Source organism: Salmo salar, chromosome ssa09, assembly GCF_905237065.1.
Source record: "Salmo salar chromosome ssa09, Ssal_v3.1, whole genome shotgun sequence".
Taxonomy (NCBI): Eukaryota; Metazoa; Chordata; class Actinopteri; order Salmoniformes; family Salmonidae; genus Salmo; species Salmo salar.
This window is the reverse complement of record NC_059450.1, coordinates 82,397,383-82,415,732: the sequence shown is the minus strand read 5'-3', so window position 1 is coordinate 82,415,732 and position 18,350 is coordinate 82,397,383. Positions and strand designations below refer to the sequence as shown.

At 43.3% G+C, this 18,350-nt stretch overlaps 1 protein-coding gene across 4 annotated transcripts in view; it reads right to left on the bottom strand.

Moving 5' to 3' along the window:
- The window catches only part of mtus1a (microtubule associated tumor suppressor 1a), a 65,416-nt gene that overhangs the window by 21,717 nt on the left and 25,349 nt on the right, over positions 1-18,350 (bottom strand). For all 4 annotated transcript variants that reach the window (XM_014212818.2, XM_014212819.2, XM_045724092.1 and 1 more), the window contains one exon: positions 5,730-5,977. In XM_014212818.2, coding sequence (XP_014068293.2) covers positions 5,730-5,977 — 248 coding nt within the window. The remainder of the gene's footprint in view (positions 1-5,729; positions 5,978-18,350) is intronic.

The following is an 18,350-nucleotide window of genomic DNA, read 5'->3' as shown; positions in this document are numbered from 1 at the left end:
CTAGCATCATCATTGGGACAGTATGACAGAGGGCTGGTAATGAATAAACTAGCATCATCATTGGGACAGTATGACAGAAAGCTGATAATTAATACACTTGCCTTTATCTCCTATTTTCTCAAGGATAAAGACAAATCATTATCGGTCTGTCTGCGGTGGGCCCCACATGTAATCTTACTGAGGGTCTGATTTGTCAAATGCCTTTTCAGTTTAATTGAACAAATACACTGAGTGTACAAAACATTACGAGCACGTGCTCTTTCCATGACAGACTGACAAGGTGAAAGCTATGATCCCTTATTGAGGGTCACCTGTTAAATCCACTTCAGAACAGTGTAGATGAAGGGGAGGAGACCGGTTAAAGAAGGATTTTTAAGCCTCAAGACAATTGAGACATGGATTGTGTATGTGTGTCATTCAAAGGTTGAATGGGCAAGACTTAAGTACCTTTGAACACGGTATTATTTAAGTGCCAAAAGATTTAAGTGCCTTTGAATGGGGTTTGGTAGTAGGTGCCAGGTGCACCGGTTTGAGTGTGTCAAGAACTGCAACGCCGCTGGGTTTTTTCATGCTCAACAGTTTGTGTGTATCCACCACCCAAAGGACTTCAAGCCAACTTGACACAATTGTGGGAAGCATTGGAGTCAACATGGGCCAGCATCCCTGTGGAACGCTTTCGACATCTTGTAGTCTATACCCTGATGAATTTAGGCTGTTCAGAGGGAAAAATGGGGTGCGACTCAATATTAGGTGTTCCTAATCTTTTGTACACTCAGTGTATGTGAGCACTTCACCATGTCATTTGGAGGACACGCTACCCTCGTCTCAATGTCTACATTTCCCAGACCTCCACCATAATGATATCATACATAAGGTTTACAATGACCCTCCGCGAGATGTTTATATCAATAAAACCTCCAGTAATCAATCCGCATTCAGATCTAATGGTCTGGAAATGTTATGTGAAAAAGACATAGATGTAGGATCTTAACTTGATTACTCTTTTGTTGCTGAGAATTTGCAAACTTGTAGTGTATTTGAGTTTTAAAAAGACTTCAGTTTGTAATTTCTATTTTTAAAATTCAGACTTGATTTGCCCTAAATGAAAAACCTCACAAGTCCTTTTGCTGCAGGATAATTTTCCTGCTGTAGCAAACTGGCTCAAATTAAGACCCTACATCTGTAGCTACAAAGGAAGAGAAAGGAAGGGCAGGCAGACAAATTATCATAGAAAGGTCTGGAAAGTGGGGGACAATAATAATGGGGGGTTATTATCTAACGTCCTTATTTAAATAGTAATATTCTTTACATACAGTAATTAACATTCACTTTTGAATCACACCACGGTCTCTTCTTCTACAGATACTACGGTAATCCATGTCCACTGCTGACAGGAATCATCTAAACAGGTGATAAGAAACAGAACTCAACAACACACCACCTTTTCCCGTGTTTGGTTGTGGTTCGTAACCATATCAAGTCAACAGCTGGGACTCCCACACAGACACTGCAAGGCCCAGCCTATTCCTAGCCTATTGACTGGCTAACAGATTCCAATACTGTACACAGTGTTCAGAAACAAACTGATTCCCACAACAGAACAAGTGCCACCCATAGCCTATTCACACACTCCCAATAGATCAAAGTGACATTGGACCATTGAGTCCTTGTAATGATAATTAAATAAGGCAATATGACATACTGATAACCCCCACATACTGAACCTGATGAAACCTGAAAATAGATCTCTAATGAGGCTACCATTGACTTCCGATGAGAGTGCAGGAGCTAGTGACTGTCACTGTGTCAGACAGGGGGACAGAGGGGGCTGAGACAGCTGCTGTACCACCATCACAGACACCAGGAACTCTGCTGTTTTTCTGTCGGTTCAGATAATCACTTTCACAGCCTGTCCACCTTCCACCCAAACAGAAGGACCTGAGTCCAACTTCAGAGACTGGAGATACCACGGAGACGGAATGTAGTGCGTGTGTGTTTGGAAAGTAACTCCTGAAATCATCGACGTCTTTGGAACAAGTAGCTTGTCTAACTGACAGGGCTTAAGCACTACAATAAGCATTTAACCTCGATGTATTTCATCAGTGTTTTGACAGCAGTCTGGTGATAAAGAAAGCCCTTCTGTCAACTCTCCCAGTCTCTGTCCCTTTCCTAAATCACTCTACACATGCATTCTAAAGTTTCAACAAATAGAATGTAGCCATGTTCTGACATGTACTGCCAGGGTTCTCGAGATGGTCCCTCAAACAGTTAAGGGGGGGGGGAGAGTCAGCTAAAAATAATTTCACAAGACTGGTGCAAGTTTATCCAGAGTCCACATTTCTCCATCCACAAATGTTGAAACTCTCCCGCTCTGGATTCTAAGTGACCACAGCAACAGAACACTGTTCCCCAAAGGATAACATCTGTCAACACACCTCCAGTACTGGCTACTGCTGCCTAGAAAAACAACAATGTAGGCTACATTTATCCCAAGTCCAACGGGTGGATTCATTTTTGCCAATCAAGAGAAACAGGGTTTCTAAAATAGACAGTGACAGCACACCCCTGGTTGATTCACCACACACTACTAAAGTCCTATAGAAAGCTGAATATGAATACGCGCATCCACAACCCACTTTACACTAATGCTTACGGCATATGAGCACCCACAGATCCCGTAAATGATCGCCCAGACGCATCCACAGTGTCTGGTTTGTATCAGGAGCTGAGCTCAGGGCCCGACTGGCAGTGATGTCAGATAAGGGGCCCAGGGGCCTCCGGGAGAAAGGCCTAACAGACATGGGGATGGGTCCCAAATGGAACACCCTATTCCCTACATAGTGCACTACTTTTTTACCAGGGCCCATAGGGAAGAGCACTATGCAGGCGGGAATAGAGTGCCATTTGAGACACAGCCATGACGTCTACCTCACTGTATCAACCCCAGTCTGACAACAGCCAGAACCAGAGACACATCCATTTAACTGATATTACCGTCTCTGTAAAGAAACAGCATAACAACTAATAAACTGCCAATGAATAACAACTCATTTGGAAATGATTAGAAATGATCTCTGTGCCAGGATCAGTCTCAGTTTCTCATGGACAGTGAATGATATGGGAGTCAGCACTACGTCATTATTGATGAAGACGGGAGAGTCTCTTAACCTCAGCAGGCTGATAATTACTGTCACCATCACTGAGAAACACAGCAGTCACCCAGTATTTAAGACCTTAACCAGGCAGCAGGGATAATGAAGGGGGAAGAAAAACACATGCCTTTGGAGGTAAAGGGGCTTTGGCAAGTCAGCCATTTCCTCAAAAGGACCTGTGGTAGCCTCAAATAGCACCCTATTCCCTTCATAGTTCACTACCCTATAGTAGTAGTGGACTATAGAGGGAAAAGTGCATTTAAAGGACACAGCCCTGTAACTCTAGTGAACTACTGCCTTTATCTAATACTGTAGACTACGGTCCTAGTCTACTACATGGAAATGTATAGGTGAAAGGTCAAATAATATGGTACTAAAGGATAGTGTAAAGATGAAAGCCTTGAAAGGTCACATGACAGTGCTGAGAGCAAATGGTCAGTCCTCTCCTGAGGAAGCATGTCACTTTATACACTGTTGTTGAGCGTGCGTGCGTAAGATAAATGTATAGAGGACTTTAAATCGTTTCGTTTTTCAATATTTGAAAAACTTCAACGTACTAGAACAAACATTTTCTGAACCATATCAACAAGGCCAATTCTAAAGTTAGTTTGCACTAATCTGGCCAAGGTTAAGTGAAATACAACACATGACCAAAAGTATGTGGAAACCTGCTCGCCAAACATCTCATTCCAAAATCATGGGCATTAATATGGAGTTGGTCCCCCCTTTACTGCTAGAACAGCCTCCACTCTTCTGGGAAGGTTTTCCACTAGATGTTGGAACACTGTTGTGGGGACTTGCTTCCATTCAGTCACAAGAGCATTAGTGAGGTTGGGCACTGATGATGGGTGGTTAGTCCTGGCTTACAGTCGGCGTTCCAATTCATCCCAAAGGTGTTCAATGGGGTTGAGGTCAGGGCTCTATGCAGGCCAGTCAATTCTTCCACACTGATCTCGACAAACCATTTCTGTATGGACTTCGCTTTGTGCACAGGGGCATTATGCTGAAACAGGAAAGAGCCTTCCCCAAACTGCTGCTGCACAAAGTTGGAAGTGCAGAATCGTCTAGAATGTCATTGTATGCTGTAGCGTTAAGATTTCCCTTCATTGGAACTAAGGGGCCTAGCCCGAACCATGAAAAACAGCCCCAGACCATTATTCCTCCTCTACCAAGCTTTACAGTTGGCACTATGCTTTGGGGCAGGTAGCGTTCTCCTGGCATCCGCCAAACCCAGATTCGTCTGTCGGACTGCCAGATGGTGAAGCGCGATTTATCACTCCAGAGAATGCGTTTCCACTGCTCAAGAGTCCAATGGCGGCGAGCTTCACACCACTCCAGCCGACGCTTGGCATTGCACATGGTGATCTTAGGCTTGTGTGCGGCTGCTCGGCCATTGGAAACCTATTTTATGAAGCTCTCGACGAACAGTTCTTGTGCTGACGTTGCTTCCAGAGGCAGTTTGGAACTTGGTAGTGAATGTTGCAACCGAGGAGACGTTTTTTACGGGCTATGCCTTTCAGCACTCGCCAGTCCTGTTTTGTGAGCTTGTGTGGCCTACCACTTCACAGCTGAGCCGTTGCTCCTAGTTGACTGGGGCAGCTCTAGCAGGGCAGAAATTTGACAAACTGACTTGTTGGAAATGTGGTATCCTATGACGGTGCCACATTAAATGTCACTGAGCTCTTCAGTAAGGCCATTCTACTGTCAATGTTTGTTCATGGAGATTGCATGGCTGTGTGCTCGATTTTATACACCTGTCAGCAACAGGTGTGGCTGAAATAGCGGAATCCACTAATTTGAAGGGGTGTCAACATACTTTTGCATATATAGTGTAGCTACGTATCCCAGCAGGGTCTGATACTACCTGTTTTTACACTGTTTATGGAGACGGACTGACAATATAATGAAAACATGCCAATGACGTCACCCAGTATACTGTAACGGTAGAAGAAACATACAGCATACTATGTATTGGTATTGACCTGAAAATACTATATTTGGCCAAGAGTTCTACAAATATTTCTTAAACTGTACTAAATTGTATAGCCTAAGCATGTGTTCATATGAGATTCTGTATGAAGTGCTATATAAAATCTATTATAATAATAATACATTATTATTATTATTATTATTATTATTATTATTATTAAGCCTCTAGTATGACCATAACTTGTGCTGCGGCAACCAACATGGAGGGTGGTGGCTGGGGTGGGCTGGGTAATATTGTGAGCCAGGGAGAGGAGAGTTAGGATAAGGATAGGATAAGATAAGGATAGGATAGGATAAGGATAGGATAAGATAAGGATAGGATAAGCTCATCTGTAGTGCACTGTGGGAAGATGTAATTTCTCTAGTTCCAATCATAACTCAACCATGAGAACGAAAACAAAAACAAACAGTGCTGATTAAGAACCACAATGTAATCTAATGTCCTAAATTACACTAGTGTCTCAATATCTTCAATTCTATTAGGATAAAAAGCAACAATAACACCCTTACCAGAATTCAGTGTCTTTGTTAAGTGTATGGTTAAGACATCCATACAGAAACATTAAAGAGAAAAGGCATGCTTCCTACCTCTGCCAGGGTCTGCTGCAGCACCACCACAATGGCCTCAAATTTGCAGTTACTTGCGGCCAGGAGTCCCTGGAGCTGCTGGATGCTCTGGTTCTTCCTCTCGCACAGTGCCCGGTAGCTCTCCATGCCCCCCGCCCTGCCCTCCGCCAGCACCAGGTCTGGATGCCCATCCCTCTGGGGCGGCAGTGGCGACTGCTGTTGAGGCTGTGGGTGGCTTCGTGGTGTCACCCTCTGTCTGTTCTTGTCCACTACAAGAAAAGATCCACCGTTCAGTGTTGTTACAACGTTCAGCATCATCATTCCCCCCTCCATGATCCCTGTGGCTGGGTAGAAGACTAGCTACACCACCACCAGTCTAGCTCCAGCCTGAGACCACCACCAGTCTAGCTCCAGCCTGAGACCACCACCAGTCTAGCTCCAGCCTGAGACCACCACCAGTCTAGCTCCAGCCTGAGACCACCACCAGTCTAGCTCCAGCCTGAGACCACCACCAGTCTAGCTCCAGCCTGAGACCACCACCAGTCTAGCTCCAGCCTGAGACCACTACCAGTCTAGCTCCAGCCTGAGACCACCACCAGTCTAGCTCCAGCCTGAGACCACCACCAGTCTAGCTCCAGCCTGAGACCACCACCAGTCTAGCTCCAGCCTGAGACCACCACCAGTCTAGCTCCAGCCTGAGACCACTACCAGTCTAGCTCCAGCCTGAGACCACCACCAGTCTAGCTCCAGCCTGAGACCACCACCAGTCTAGCTCCAGCCTGAGACCACTACCAGTCTAGCTCCAGCCTGAGACCACCACCAGTCTAGCTCCAGCCTGAGACCACCACCAGTCTAGCTCCAGCCTCCAGAGAGAAACAGACCGACTACTGTCCAGTAACACTAGCCCAGCTCATACAGGATGGCCGTCTGTCCAGTAAAGAAGGAGTAGAGGACAGTGGCACTGTCCTGTCCAGGGAGGCCTTAGCAGCAGAAAGATGATTCACAGAGCCATTATTTCCCAGAGAAAGAGAGAGATGCCCCAACACACAGTAAAATGGATCCCCCGAATGAGATTACATCTCCATCTCCTGATTCAATCTTCCTCCTGCTCTGCTCTCTGGACGGACGCAGTAGTCACCGGAGCCCGCTTATTTTAGCAGGGCCGTGCCAGTGGTTTTAATTTACATGAGCTTTATAAATATAACACCCCTCTGCATAATAACCGCATGGATCCAACTAATAAACAGAAGGCTGTTAGTCTCCTTTAACTTCTAATAAGCTATGGCAGGGCTGACTAAAGATACAGGCTTGTTACTAAAAGTGTTGCCATGAGGTAAAAAAAGAATGCAGATGCGTAAGTTACAGTGTGTTTGAGAACCTATTGATATTGGACACCTGCGGCTGGCTGGCTGGATAGCTGCAAGGCACTAGGTGCTGCTTGCCTCGTTCTGTTGGGGGAAAATATGTAATGGGACAGTGAGGACAGGCTTAGACATAACAGGAATACCAGCATTAATGAGGGAAAGATTGTACCAATGCCGTCTGGGGAGACTTCCAGTCACATAACCCTGGGATTAGAGTTAGAGGATTGAGGATGACAACCTGCCTCCCTAATTAAAACACAAGAACAAACGTGATGGTGTGTTCTGTTTTTGAATGGGACTGGTGAGTATATGGAGTACTGTAAAGTTCTATTGATGACAAACCCCACTCAGAATCTACCGTCTACATCCTACATACACTTATGCTTATGTGTGACGCTTTAAACATATCCCTTTACAGACATACTATATTTACCCATTAGCCCATAGATGAACATACAGGGGAAAATTACTCTGGTTAAATTTAGAGTGCGAAGGATGGCAGCATCCAACCACATCACAACAGTGAGGGTTTCATTCAAAAGGACCCCGACGGTCAGGTTAGTTAGATCTACAGTAGTATGTATTAATGACCTTCTTCAGGAAAGGATGTTAAGATGGGGGTTGAAAGCCGTATCCTAACATCCATATATTTACATTGTCATTTAGCAGACTCTTTAACCCAGAGCGACTTACAGTAGTGAGTGCATACATTTTTCATACTGGTCCCCCGTGGGAATCAAACCCACAAACCTGGCGTTGCAAGGACCGTGCTCTAGCAATGGAGCCACACGAGACCCCATATGAACAAACATCACAAACACTACCGGTCAAAAGGTTTAGAACACCTAGATTCAAGCGTTTTTTTGTTTTTACTATTTTCTACATTGTAGAATAATAGTGAAGACATCAACACTATGAAATAACACATATGGAATCATGTAGTAAGCACAAACAAGTGTTATACAAATCAAAATATATTTTATATTTGATTCTTCAAATAGCCACCCTTTGCGTTGATGACCGTGCTGCACACTCTTAGCATTCTCTCAACCAGCTTTATGATGTAGTCACCTGGAATGCATTTCAATTAACAGGTTTGCCTTCTTAAAAAGCTAATTTGTGGAATTTCTTTCATTCTTATTGCATTTGAGCCAATCAGTTGTGTAGTGACAAGGTAGGGGTGGTATACAGAAGATAAGTCTATTTGGTAAAAGGGCAAGTCCATATTATGGCAAGAACGCTCAAATAAGCACAGGGAAACGACAGTCCATCATTACTTTAAGACATGAAGGTCAGTCAATACGTAAAATGAAGTACTTTGAAAGTTTCTTCAAGTGCAGTCGCAAAAACCATCAAGCGCTATGATGAAACTGGCTCTCATGAGGACCGCCACAGGAATGGAAGACCCAGAGTTACCTCTGCTGTAGAGGATAAGTTCATTAGAGTTACCAGCCTCAGGAATTGCAGCCCAAATAAATGCTTCACAGGGTTCAAGTAACAGACACATCAACATCAAATGTTCAGAGGAGACTGTGTGAATCAGGCCTTCATGGTTGAATTGCTAAAAAGACACCACTGCTAAAGGACATCAATAAGAAGAGACTTGCTTGGGCCAAGAAACACAGGCAATGTGACATTAGACCGGTGGAAATCTGTCATTTGGTCTGGAGTCCAAATTGGAGATTTTTGGTTACTACATGATTCCATGTGTGTTATTTCATAGTTTCGATGTTTCCACTATTATTCTACAATGTAGAAAATAAAAATAAATTAAAAACCCTTGAATGAGTAGGTGTTCTAAAACTGACCGGCGGTGTATTGTGTGTGTATATATATATATATTGTGGTTGTCACTAAATCCTGCCTATTTCTAGAATTTCTCATAAAATCTGAATTTTAAACCTAACCTTAACCACACTGCTAACTTTATGCCTAACCTTAAATTAAGAACAAAAAGCAAATTGAGATGTGTGTATGTAACTAGTCTCAATAGAGTGCTTTTCTACTTTAATTTATTAATAGAATTATTAGCAATTGTTTCAGTCAGCAAAATAGCATTATCAGGGGGAAAAAAAGAAGAAAAAAACAATTTGGAAGACACAAATTACCCTCTGTTACCGTTGAACCTGGAAAAAACATATATATACATATTTTTTTTTTCCCAGGTTCAACGGTAACAGAGGGTAATTTGTGTCTTCCAAATTGTTTTTTTTTTTTTCCCCCCTAAAAAGAGAGAAATAAGGGTTTAGACTCGAAACAACATTCCTGACCCCAGGACACTTCCACAGTTGACTATACAGGAAACAGGAAAAGGAGCACGGTGTCTGCATTGATCGGAATGCTTTGTTTGTCTCATCAATAAACATATCAATGCAGACACAGTGCTCCTTTTTCTGTATTCTCCTGGATAGTCAACCGTTGAAGTGTCCTGGGGTAAGGAATGTTTGGATTTTTTCCAAGTCCCTCAGTCAAACACCGGATTCACCTTTTTGTTCAAGCTAGGCTGAAGTGCGTTTGGGTACACTTTCTTTCCAAGGTTTTAACTGGAAGTACAAGTTAATGGATCCAAAACTGGAGTTGTTGTGTCAGAAATGTCCATGTTTTGTTTACCACTTCCTGATAATGCTATTTTGCTGACTGAAACAATTGCTAATAATTCTATTAATAAAATAAAGTAGAAAAGCACTCGATTGAGACTAGTTACCATAAAATAGCTCACATGTAAATGAAGTAGCATTCATAAATATGCCACATCGTGCACAGCCATTTAGTCTAGACTGGAAGCCAGCTGTTGGCTTGACCAGAACCAAGCTGGTTTTGAGGGGAGGGCTGTGTGGTATTGAGGGGAGGGCTGTGTGGTATTGTAGGTGTGAGATGTTCTGTGTAGTCTGACGCCCTCTGCTGGTGATGTCAGAGGTCTCTGGACTCTGGTGATTCCTTACGCAATAATACTGCAGCAGCAGCCAAGACCTGCCCTGAGACACACATACATGCAGCATAGCCCTGCCCACACACAATATGATAGGCAGGCATTGGAAATACTGCAGTGGATACTATTGAACACATTTTTATGTAGGTCTCAATTCTGAGTAAACTGACATGTTGAATCATTATAATATGTATCAAGGAAAATATGTAAAGGTCATAGTTTCTAATCAGTTCACTAATTGAGATTGACAATTTCTTAAGCTTTCTGCTAAACAGTTTGACTGCCCTAATATAGCCACATATCCACTTGGGAGATTGGATCAGGAACTTTTCTGATGTCATGGAATTTCATTCCCCCTTTAGGGAGTGAGTCCTGGGGTAAAACTTGACATTATTATGCAACAGATAACCAGAGTGTTTCAATAACTAATGTTCATCTCTTTTACCTGTATTATTTGAAGCAGTCCCAAGAGGCAGCTGGCCATGCTCTCTAGAGTCTAGACAAAGCATGGGTTGCCACAGCCACAAAATAAAAATGGTCTATATTGTAAACATTCAAACATTTGCTTTTTGTTCTTAATTTAAGGTTGGGCATAAAGTTAGCAGTGTGGTTAAGGTTAGGTTTAAAATTCAGATTTTATGAGAAATTCTAGAAATAGGCAGGATTTAGTGACAACCACAAAACAGGTGTTTGTTGTCATCCAACTGGTGTCTCCCATGGCAGAGCACCTACAACTATTTTGATCAAGTGTCCAGATAAGGAGAGGATGACATAACATGGAAATTGTAACTCACTCTTTCTCCTAGCTCTGTAGCAATTCTGTTCCCACTCGGACACCATAGAGTGAGGGGTTTGCTGGTGCCACCAGGGGATGGCACGCCATAGCACAATGCATGATGAGAGGCTGATCACAATAACATTCTTGTACGGCTGTGGGGTGATGGAATAATACCAGTAAACGTGCTAAGTGAAACGCTATCGATTCTGTACAATCCCTTCTCCAAAAGGCACTTCAATTCATTAACTAACTCAGGCCATGTTATTCAATATAATGTTCCTAGTCTTTCAAATCAATAACTTCGCACTGACTGTTACAGGGGCAAACATTGAAATACAGGTAACTGCCCAAATAAAATAAACATCAAAGTGTTTTAATAGGGCATTGGACCACCATGAACCAGACCAGCTTCAATGCACCTTATGTTGATGTTTATTTTACTTGGGCAGTTACCTGCCCAAATAAAGATTCTACAAGAGTCTGGAACTCTATTAGAGGGATTAGACACCATTCTTCCACAAGAAATTCCAGAATCACTCCAGAATCTCCCATAAGTGTTCAGTTGGGTAGATATCTGGTGACAGACTGCCATGGCATATGGTTTACATTGGTTTGATGAGGATGAAAACATTCAGTGACCACTCGTGCCCTGTGGATGGGGGAACAGCCATCCTATGGGGACATAGCCATGGTAGCAAAAATAATGGCCAAAAAACAGCCCTAAGCATGATGGGATTTTAATTGCTTAATTAACTCTGGAACACCTGTGTAGAAGCACCTGCTTTCAATATACTTTGTATCCTTCATTTACTCTACTACGCAGCGGAACACAGAATTAAACCAATTCCACGACACCAATTGGGCTCTGATATGTGCTGTTGACCAAGCCGGTGTGTTCTAGTTCTTTAGTGGGATCAGGTGTGGCGCATTCTGTTGACATGTTGTTCAGGGGGTTAGAAAGCAGATTGGGTTTATTTTGCCATCTCTTTGTCAGGGGTCATGCAAGCACGGCTAATTCATTCTCCAGCTGTAATCTGTCATCTATTGAACTGAAAGAAAACAATGACCCAGATTACATAGACCGTAAGTACATCTAGGTAAGAGAAGTAACCTTTAAATGCTTTCTCATCATGTCAGAGGATTAAGTAGACTATTGTAGGGCTGCACAATTAATCCCATTTTAAATCAGAATTGTAATATTGACATGTGCATTAAGCATTTTATTTTTTTACACCATGAATGTAACATTCATACCTAATAAGGGTCCCCCAGGGAAACGCTGACTAACATTTTGGTTCCTACCCTGTCACAGAAATCTCTACTGTACCAGTCCTTTTCATTAGTTGACATGCCAAATGACACCAAACCATCGAATCGGAGTACTCATTTTATTTACACTGAACAAAAATATAAACGCAACATGCAAAGTGTTGATCCTATGTTACATGAGCTGAAATAAGATCCCAGAAAAGTTCCACATGCACAAAAAGCTTATTTCTCTCAAATGTTGTGCACACATTTGTTTACATCCCTGTTAGTGAGCGTTTCTCCTTTGCCAAGAGAATCCATCCACATGAGAGGAGTGGTACGTCGAGAAACATGATCATTACACAGGTGCACCTTGTGCTGGGGACAATAAAAGGCCACTAAAATTTGCCATTTTGTCACAACACCACATACAGTTGAAGTCGGAAGTTTACATACACTTAGGTTGGAGTCATAAAAACTCGTTTTTTCAACCTCTCCCCAAATTTCTTGTTATAAAAAAAAAAACTATAGTTTTGGCAAGTCGGTTAGGACATCTACTTTGTGCATGACACAAGTAATTTTTCCAACAATTGTTTAGACAGATCATTTCATTTATAATTCACTGTATCATAATTCCAGTGGGTCAGAAGTTTACATACACTAAGTTGACTGTGCCTTTAACAGCTTGGAAAAATCCAGAAAATTGCCATGGCTTGAGAAGCTTCTGATAGGCGAATTGACAATTTTAGTCAATTGGAGGTGTACCTGTGGATGTGTTTCAAGGCCTACCTTCAAACTCAGTGCCCCTTTGCTTGACATCATGGGAAAATCAAAAGAAAAATCAGCCAAGACCTATTGTAGACCTCCACAAGTCTGGTTCATCCTTGGGAGCAATTTCCAAACACCTGAAGGTCCCAGGGTCATCTGTACAAACAATAGTACGCAAGTATAAGCACCACGTGGACCACGCAGCATTCTGTCTCCTAGAGATGAACGTACTTTGGTGTGAAAAGTGCAAATCAATCCCAGAACAGCAGCAAAGGACCTTGTGAAGATGCTGGAGGAAACAGGTACAAAAGTATCTATATCCACAGTAAAACGAGTCCTATATCGACATAACCTGAAAGGCCGCGCAGCAAGGAAGAGGCCACTGCTCCAAAACCGCCATAAAAAAGCCAGACTACGGTTTGCAACTGCACATGAGGACAAAGATGATACTTTTTGGAGAAATGTCCTCTGGTCTGATGAAACAAAAATAGAACTGTTTGACCATAATGACCATTGTTATGTTTGGAGGAAAAAGGGGGATGCTTGCAAACCGAAGAACACCATCCCAACCGTGAAGCACAGGGGTGGCAGCATCATGTTGTGGGGGTGCTTTGCTGCAAGAGGGACTGGTGCACTTCACAAAATAGATGGCATCATGAGGTAGGAAAAGTATGTGGATATATTGAAGCAACATCTCAAGACATCAGTCAGGAAGTTAAAGCTTGGTTGCAAATGGGTCTTCCAAATGGACAATGACCCCAAGCATACTTCCAAAGTTGTGGCAAAATGGCTTAAGGACAACAAAGTCAAGGTATTGGAGTGGCCATCACAAAGCCCTGACCTCGATCCTATAGGCAATTTGTTGGCAGAACTGAAAAAGCGTGTGCGAGCAAGGAGGCCTACAAACCTGAATCAGTTACACCAGCTCTGTCAGGAGGAATTCACCCAACTTATTGTGGGAAGCTTGTGGAAGGCTACCCAAAACGTTTGACCCAAGTTAAATAATTTAAAGGCAATGCTAACAAATACTAATTGAGTGTATGTAAACTTCTGACCCACAGGAAATGTGATGAAAGAAATAAAAGCTGAAATAAAATCACTATTATTCTGACACTTCACATTCTTAAAATAAAGTGGTGATCCTAACCGACCTAAGACTGGGAATTTTTACTAGGATTAAATGTCAGGAATGGTGAAAAACTGAGTTTAAATGTATTTGGGTAAGGTGCATGTAAACTTCCGACTTCAACTGTATTTCTCAAGATGAGGGAGCGTGCAGTTGGCACATTGACTGCAGGAATGTCCACCAGAGTTGTTGCCTGAATTTAATGTTACATTTCTCTACCATAAACCGCATCCAACATCATTTTAGAGAATTTGGCACTACATCCAACCAGCCTCACAACCGCAGACCACGTGTAACCACACCAGCCCAGGACCTCCACATTGGTCTTCTTCACCTGTGGGATCGTCTGAGACCAGCCACCCAGACAGCTGATGAAACTGTGGGTTTGCACAACCAAAGAATTTCTGCACAAACTGTCAGAAACCGTCTCAGCGAAGCTCGTCATCCTTGACCTGACTTCAGTTTGGCGGCGTAACAGACGTCGGTTTGGCGGCGTAACAGACGTCGGTTTGGCGGCGTAACAGACGTCGGTTTGGCGGCGTAACAGACGTCGGTTTGGCGGCGTAACAGACGTCGGTTTGGCGGTGTAACAGACGTCGGTGGGCAAATGCTCACCTTTGATAGCCACTGATTGTTCACAACGTTGAAATCTGTGGCTGAGTGGCCCATGGTGGCAGTGGGGTTTTGGTATGGGCAGGCAGGCGTAATCTACGGACAACGACCACCATTACAATTATTGATGGCAATTTGAATGCAGAGACACTGACGAGATCCTGAGGCCCATTGTCGTTCCATTCATCTAACACCATCACCTCATGTTTCAGCATGATAATGCACAGCCCCATGTCGCAAGGATCTGTACACAATTCCTGGAAGCTGAAAATGTCAGTTCTTCCATGGCCTGCATATTCACCAGACATGTAACCCATTGAGTATTTTTGGGATGCTCTGGGTCGACGTGTACAACAGCGTGTCCAGTTCCTGCCAATATCCAGCAACTTCTCACAGCCATTGAACAGGGTGGTTAGCGCATTGGGCCAGTAACCGGCCAGTAACCGAAAGGTTGCTTGATCGAATCCCCGAGCTGACAAGGTAAAATTCTGTCATTCTAACCCTGAATAAGGCATTTAAACCACTGTTCCTAGGCGTCATTGTAAATAAGAATGTTCTTAACTGACTTGCCTAGTTAAATAAAGGTTAAATAACAATAATTGAAGGGGAGTTGGACAACTTTTCTCAGGCCACAATCAACAGCCCGATCAACTCTATGCGAAGGAGATGTGTCGCGCTGCACGAGGCAAATGGTAGTCATACTGTACCAGATGCTGACTGGTTTTCTGATGCAAACCTTTTAAGGTACACTATACAGTAACTTCGGAAAGTATTCAGACCCCTTGAGTTTTTCCACATTTTTAAATGGATTAAATAAAACAATTTCCTCAACAATCTACACACAATCTACCCCATAATGACAATGCGAAAACAGATTTTTAAATTTTTTGGCAAATGTATTCAAAACAAAAAAACAGAAATACCTTAAATACATAAGTATTCAGACACTTTGCTATGAGACTCAAAATGTACCTCCATCATTCTTAAATGGAATTAGTTTGAAACCACGGCCAAATTGGGCAATCGGGAGAGAAGGGCCTTGGTCAGGGAGGTGACCAAGAACCTGATGGTCACTGACAGAGCTCTAGAGTTCCTCTGTGGAGATGAGATGGTTGTCCTTCTGGAATGTTCTCCCTACAGCACTCCACCAATCAGGCCTTTATAGTAGAGTGGCCACACGGAAGCCACTCCTCAGCAAAAGGCACATGACAGCCCACTTGGAGTTTGCCAAAAGGCACCTAAAGACTCAGACCATCAGAAACAAGATTCTTCGGTCTGATGAAACCAAGATTCAATTCTTTGGCCTGAATGCCAAGCGTCACGTCTAGAGGAAACCTGGCACTATCCCTACAGTGAAGCATGGTGGCAGCATCATGCTGTTGGGATGTTTTTCAGTGGCAGGGACGGGGAGACTAGTCAGGATCGAGGGAAAGATGAACGGAGCGAAGTACAGCGAGATCCTTGATGAAAACCTGGTCCAGAGCACTCAGGACCTTAGACTGGGGCGAAGGGTCATCTTGCAACAGGACAACAACCCTAAGCACACAGCCAACACAACGCAGGAGTGGCTTTGAGACAAGTCTCTGAATGACCATGAGTGGCCCAGCCAGAGCCCGGACGTGAACCCGATGGAACATCTCTGGAGAGATCTGAAAATAGCTGTGCAGCAACGCTCCTCATCCAACCTGACAGAGCTTGAGAGGATCTGCAGATATTGGGAGAAACTGCCCAAATACAGGCGTGCCAAGCTTGTAGCGTCATACCCAAGAAGACTCGAGGCTGTAATTGTTATATATATATATATATATATAAATAAATAAGAGAAATAAATACAGTGTTTGCTTTGTCATTATGGGCTATTGTGTGTAGATTGATGTGAAAAACACAAATTACTACATTTTAGAATAAGGCTGTAACCTAACAAAATGTGGGGTCTGAATACTTTCCAAAGGCACTGCATATACAAAAGTATGTGGACACCCCTTCAAATTACTGGATTCGGCTATTTCACCAACACACATGGCTGACAGGTGTATAAAATCGAGCACACAGCCATGCAATCTCCATAGACAAACATTGGCAGTAGAATGGCTTTACTGAAGCGCTCAGTGACTTTGAAACGTGACACCGTCATAGGATGCCACCTTTCCAACAAGTCAGTTCATCAAATTTCTGCCCTGCTAGAGCTGCCCCGGTCAACTGTAAGTGCTGTTATTGTGATGTGGAAACGTCTAGGAGCAACAACGGCTCAGCCGAGAAGTGGTAGGCCACACAAGCTCAGAACGGGACCACCGAGTGCTGAAGCATGCACCACGTAAAAATCGTCTGTCCTCGGTTGCAACACTCACTTCATGAAATGCGTTTCCATGGCTGAGCAGAAGCACACAAGCCTAAAATCCCCATGTGCAATGTGGCGGCTGGAGTGGTGTAAAGCTCACCGCCATTAGACTATGGAGCAGTGGAAACGTGTTCCATGGAGTGATGAATCACGCATCACCATCTGGCAGTCCGATGGACGAGTCTGGGTTTGGTGGATGCCAGGAGAGCGCTACCTGCCCAGGTGCATAGTGCCAACTAAGATTTGGTAGAGGAGGAATAATGGTCTGGGGCTGTTTTTCATGGTTCGGGCTAGGCCCCTTAGTTCCAGTGAAGGGAAATCTTAACACTACAGCATACAATGAAATTCTAGACGATTCTGAACTTCCAACTTTGTGGCAACAGTTTGGGGAAGGCCCTTTCCTGTTTCAGCATAATGCCCCCGTGCACAAAGCGAGGTCCATACAGAAATGGTTTGTCTAGATCGTTGTGGAAGAACTTGACTTGCCTGCACAGAGCCCTGACCTCCACCTCATCGAACACCTTTGGGATAAATTGGAACGCCGACTGCGAGCCAGGCCTAATCGCCCAACATCAGTGCCCGCAGTAGTGTTCCAACATCTAGTGGAAAACCTTCCCAGAAGAGTGGAGGCTGTTATAGCAGCAAAGGGGGGGTACCTACTCCGTTTTAATGCCCATGATTTTGGAATGAGATGTTCAACAAGCAGGTGTCCACATAGACTACATGACCAAAAGTATCTGTGACCAACAGATGCATGTCTGTATTCCCAGTCATGTGAAATCCATAGATTAGGGTCTACTGAATAGATTTCAATTGACTGATTTCCTTATATGAACTGTAACTCAGTAAAATCTTTGAAATTGTTGCATTCATATTTTGGTTCAGTGTATGATTCAAACAGTTCACCCAAGTGTTTTGATCTAAATCGCAAGTCAAATTACAATATTTGGTTAAAAAAAAAGCTATTAGATTTGTCCATATTGTAAACCCTACTGCATTGTATCATCTAGGTAAGAGAAGTAATCTTTAATGGTTTCTCAGCATGTCAGAGGGTTAAATCTAAGGTTCATGGTGTAAAGGTTAATAATTAGCCATGACTACCTTAAAAGGGGATCACCTACAACGATCTACTCTTGGCCTTGTTTCAGAAGTTGCCATGCTGACCATGAATGTCACACAAAAACATGTGCCATCTCATCTCACATACATCGCTGCAGTTAGCGACTGGAACGAGCTGCAAAAAACACTCAAACTGGACAGTTTTATCTCAATCTCTTCATTCAAAAGACTCAATCATGACACTTACTGACAGTTGTGGCTGCTTTGCATGATGTATTGTTGTCTCTACCTTCTTGCTGTTGTCTGTGCCCAATAATGTTTGTACCATGTTTTGTGCTGCTACCATGTTGTTGTCATGTTGTGTTGCTACCATGCTGTGTTGTCATGTGCTGCTGCCTTGCTATGTTGTTGTCTTAGGTC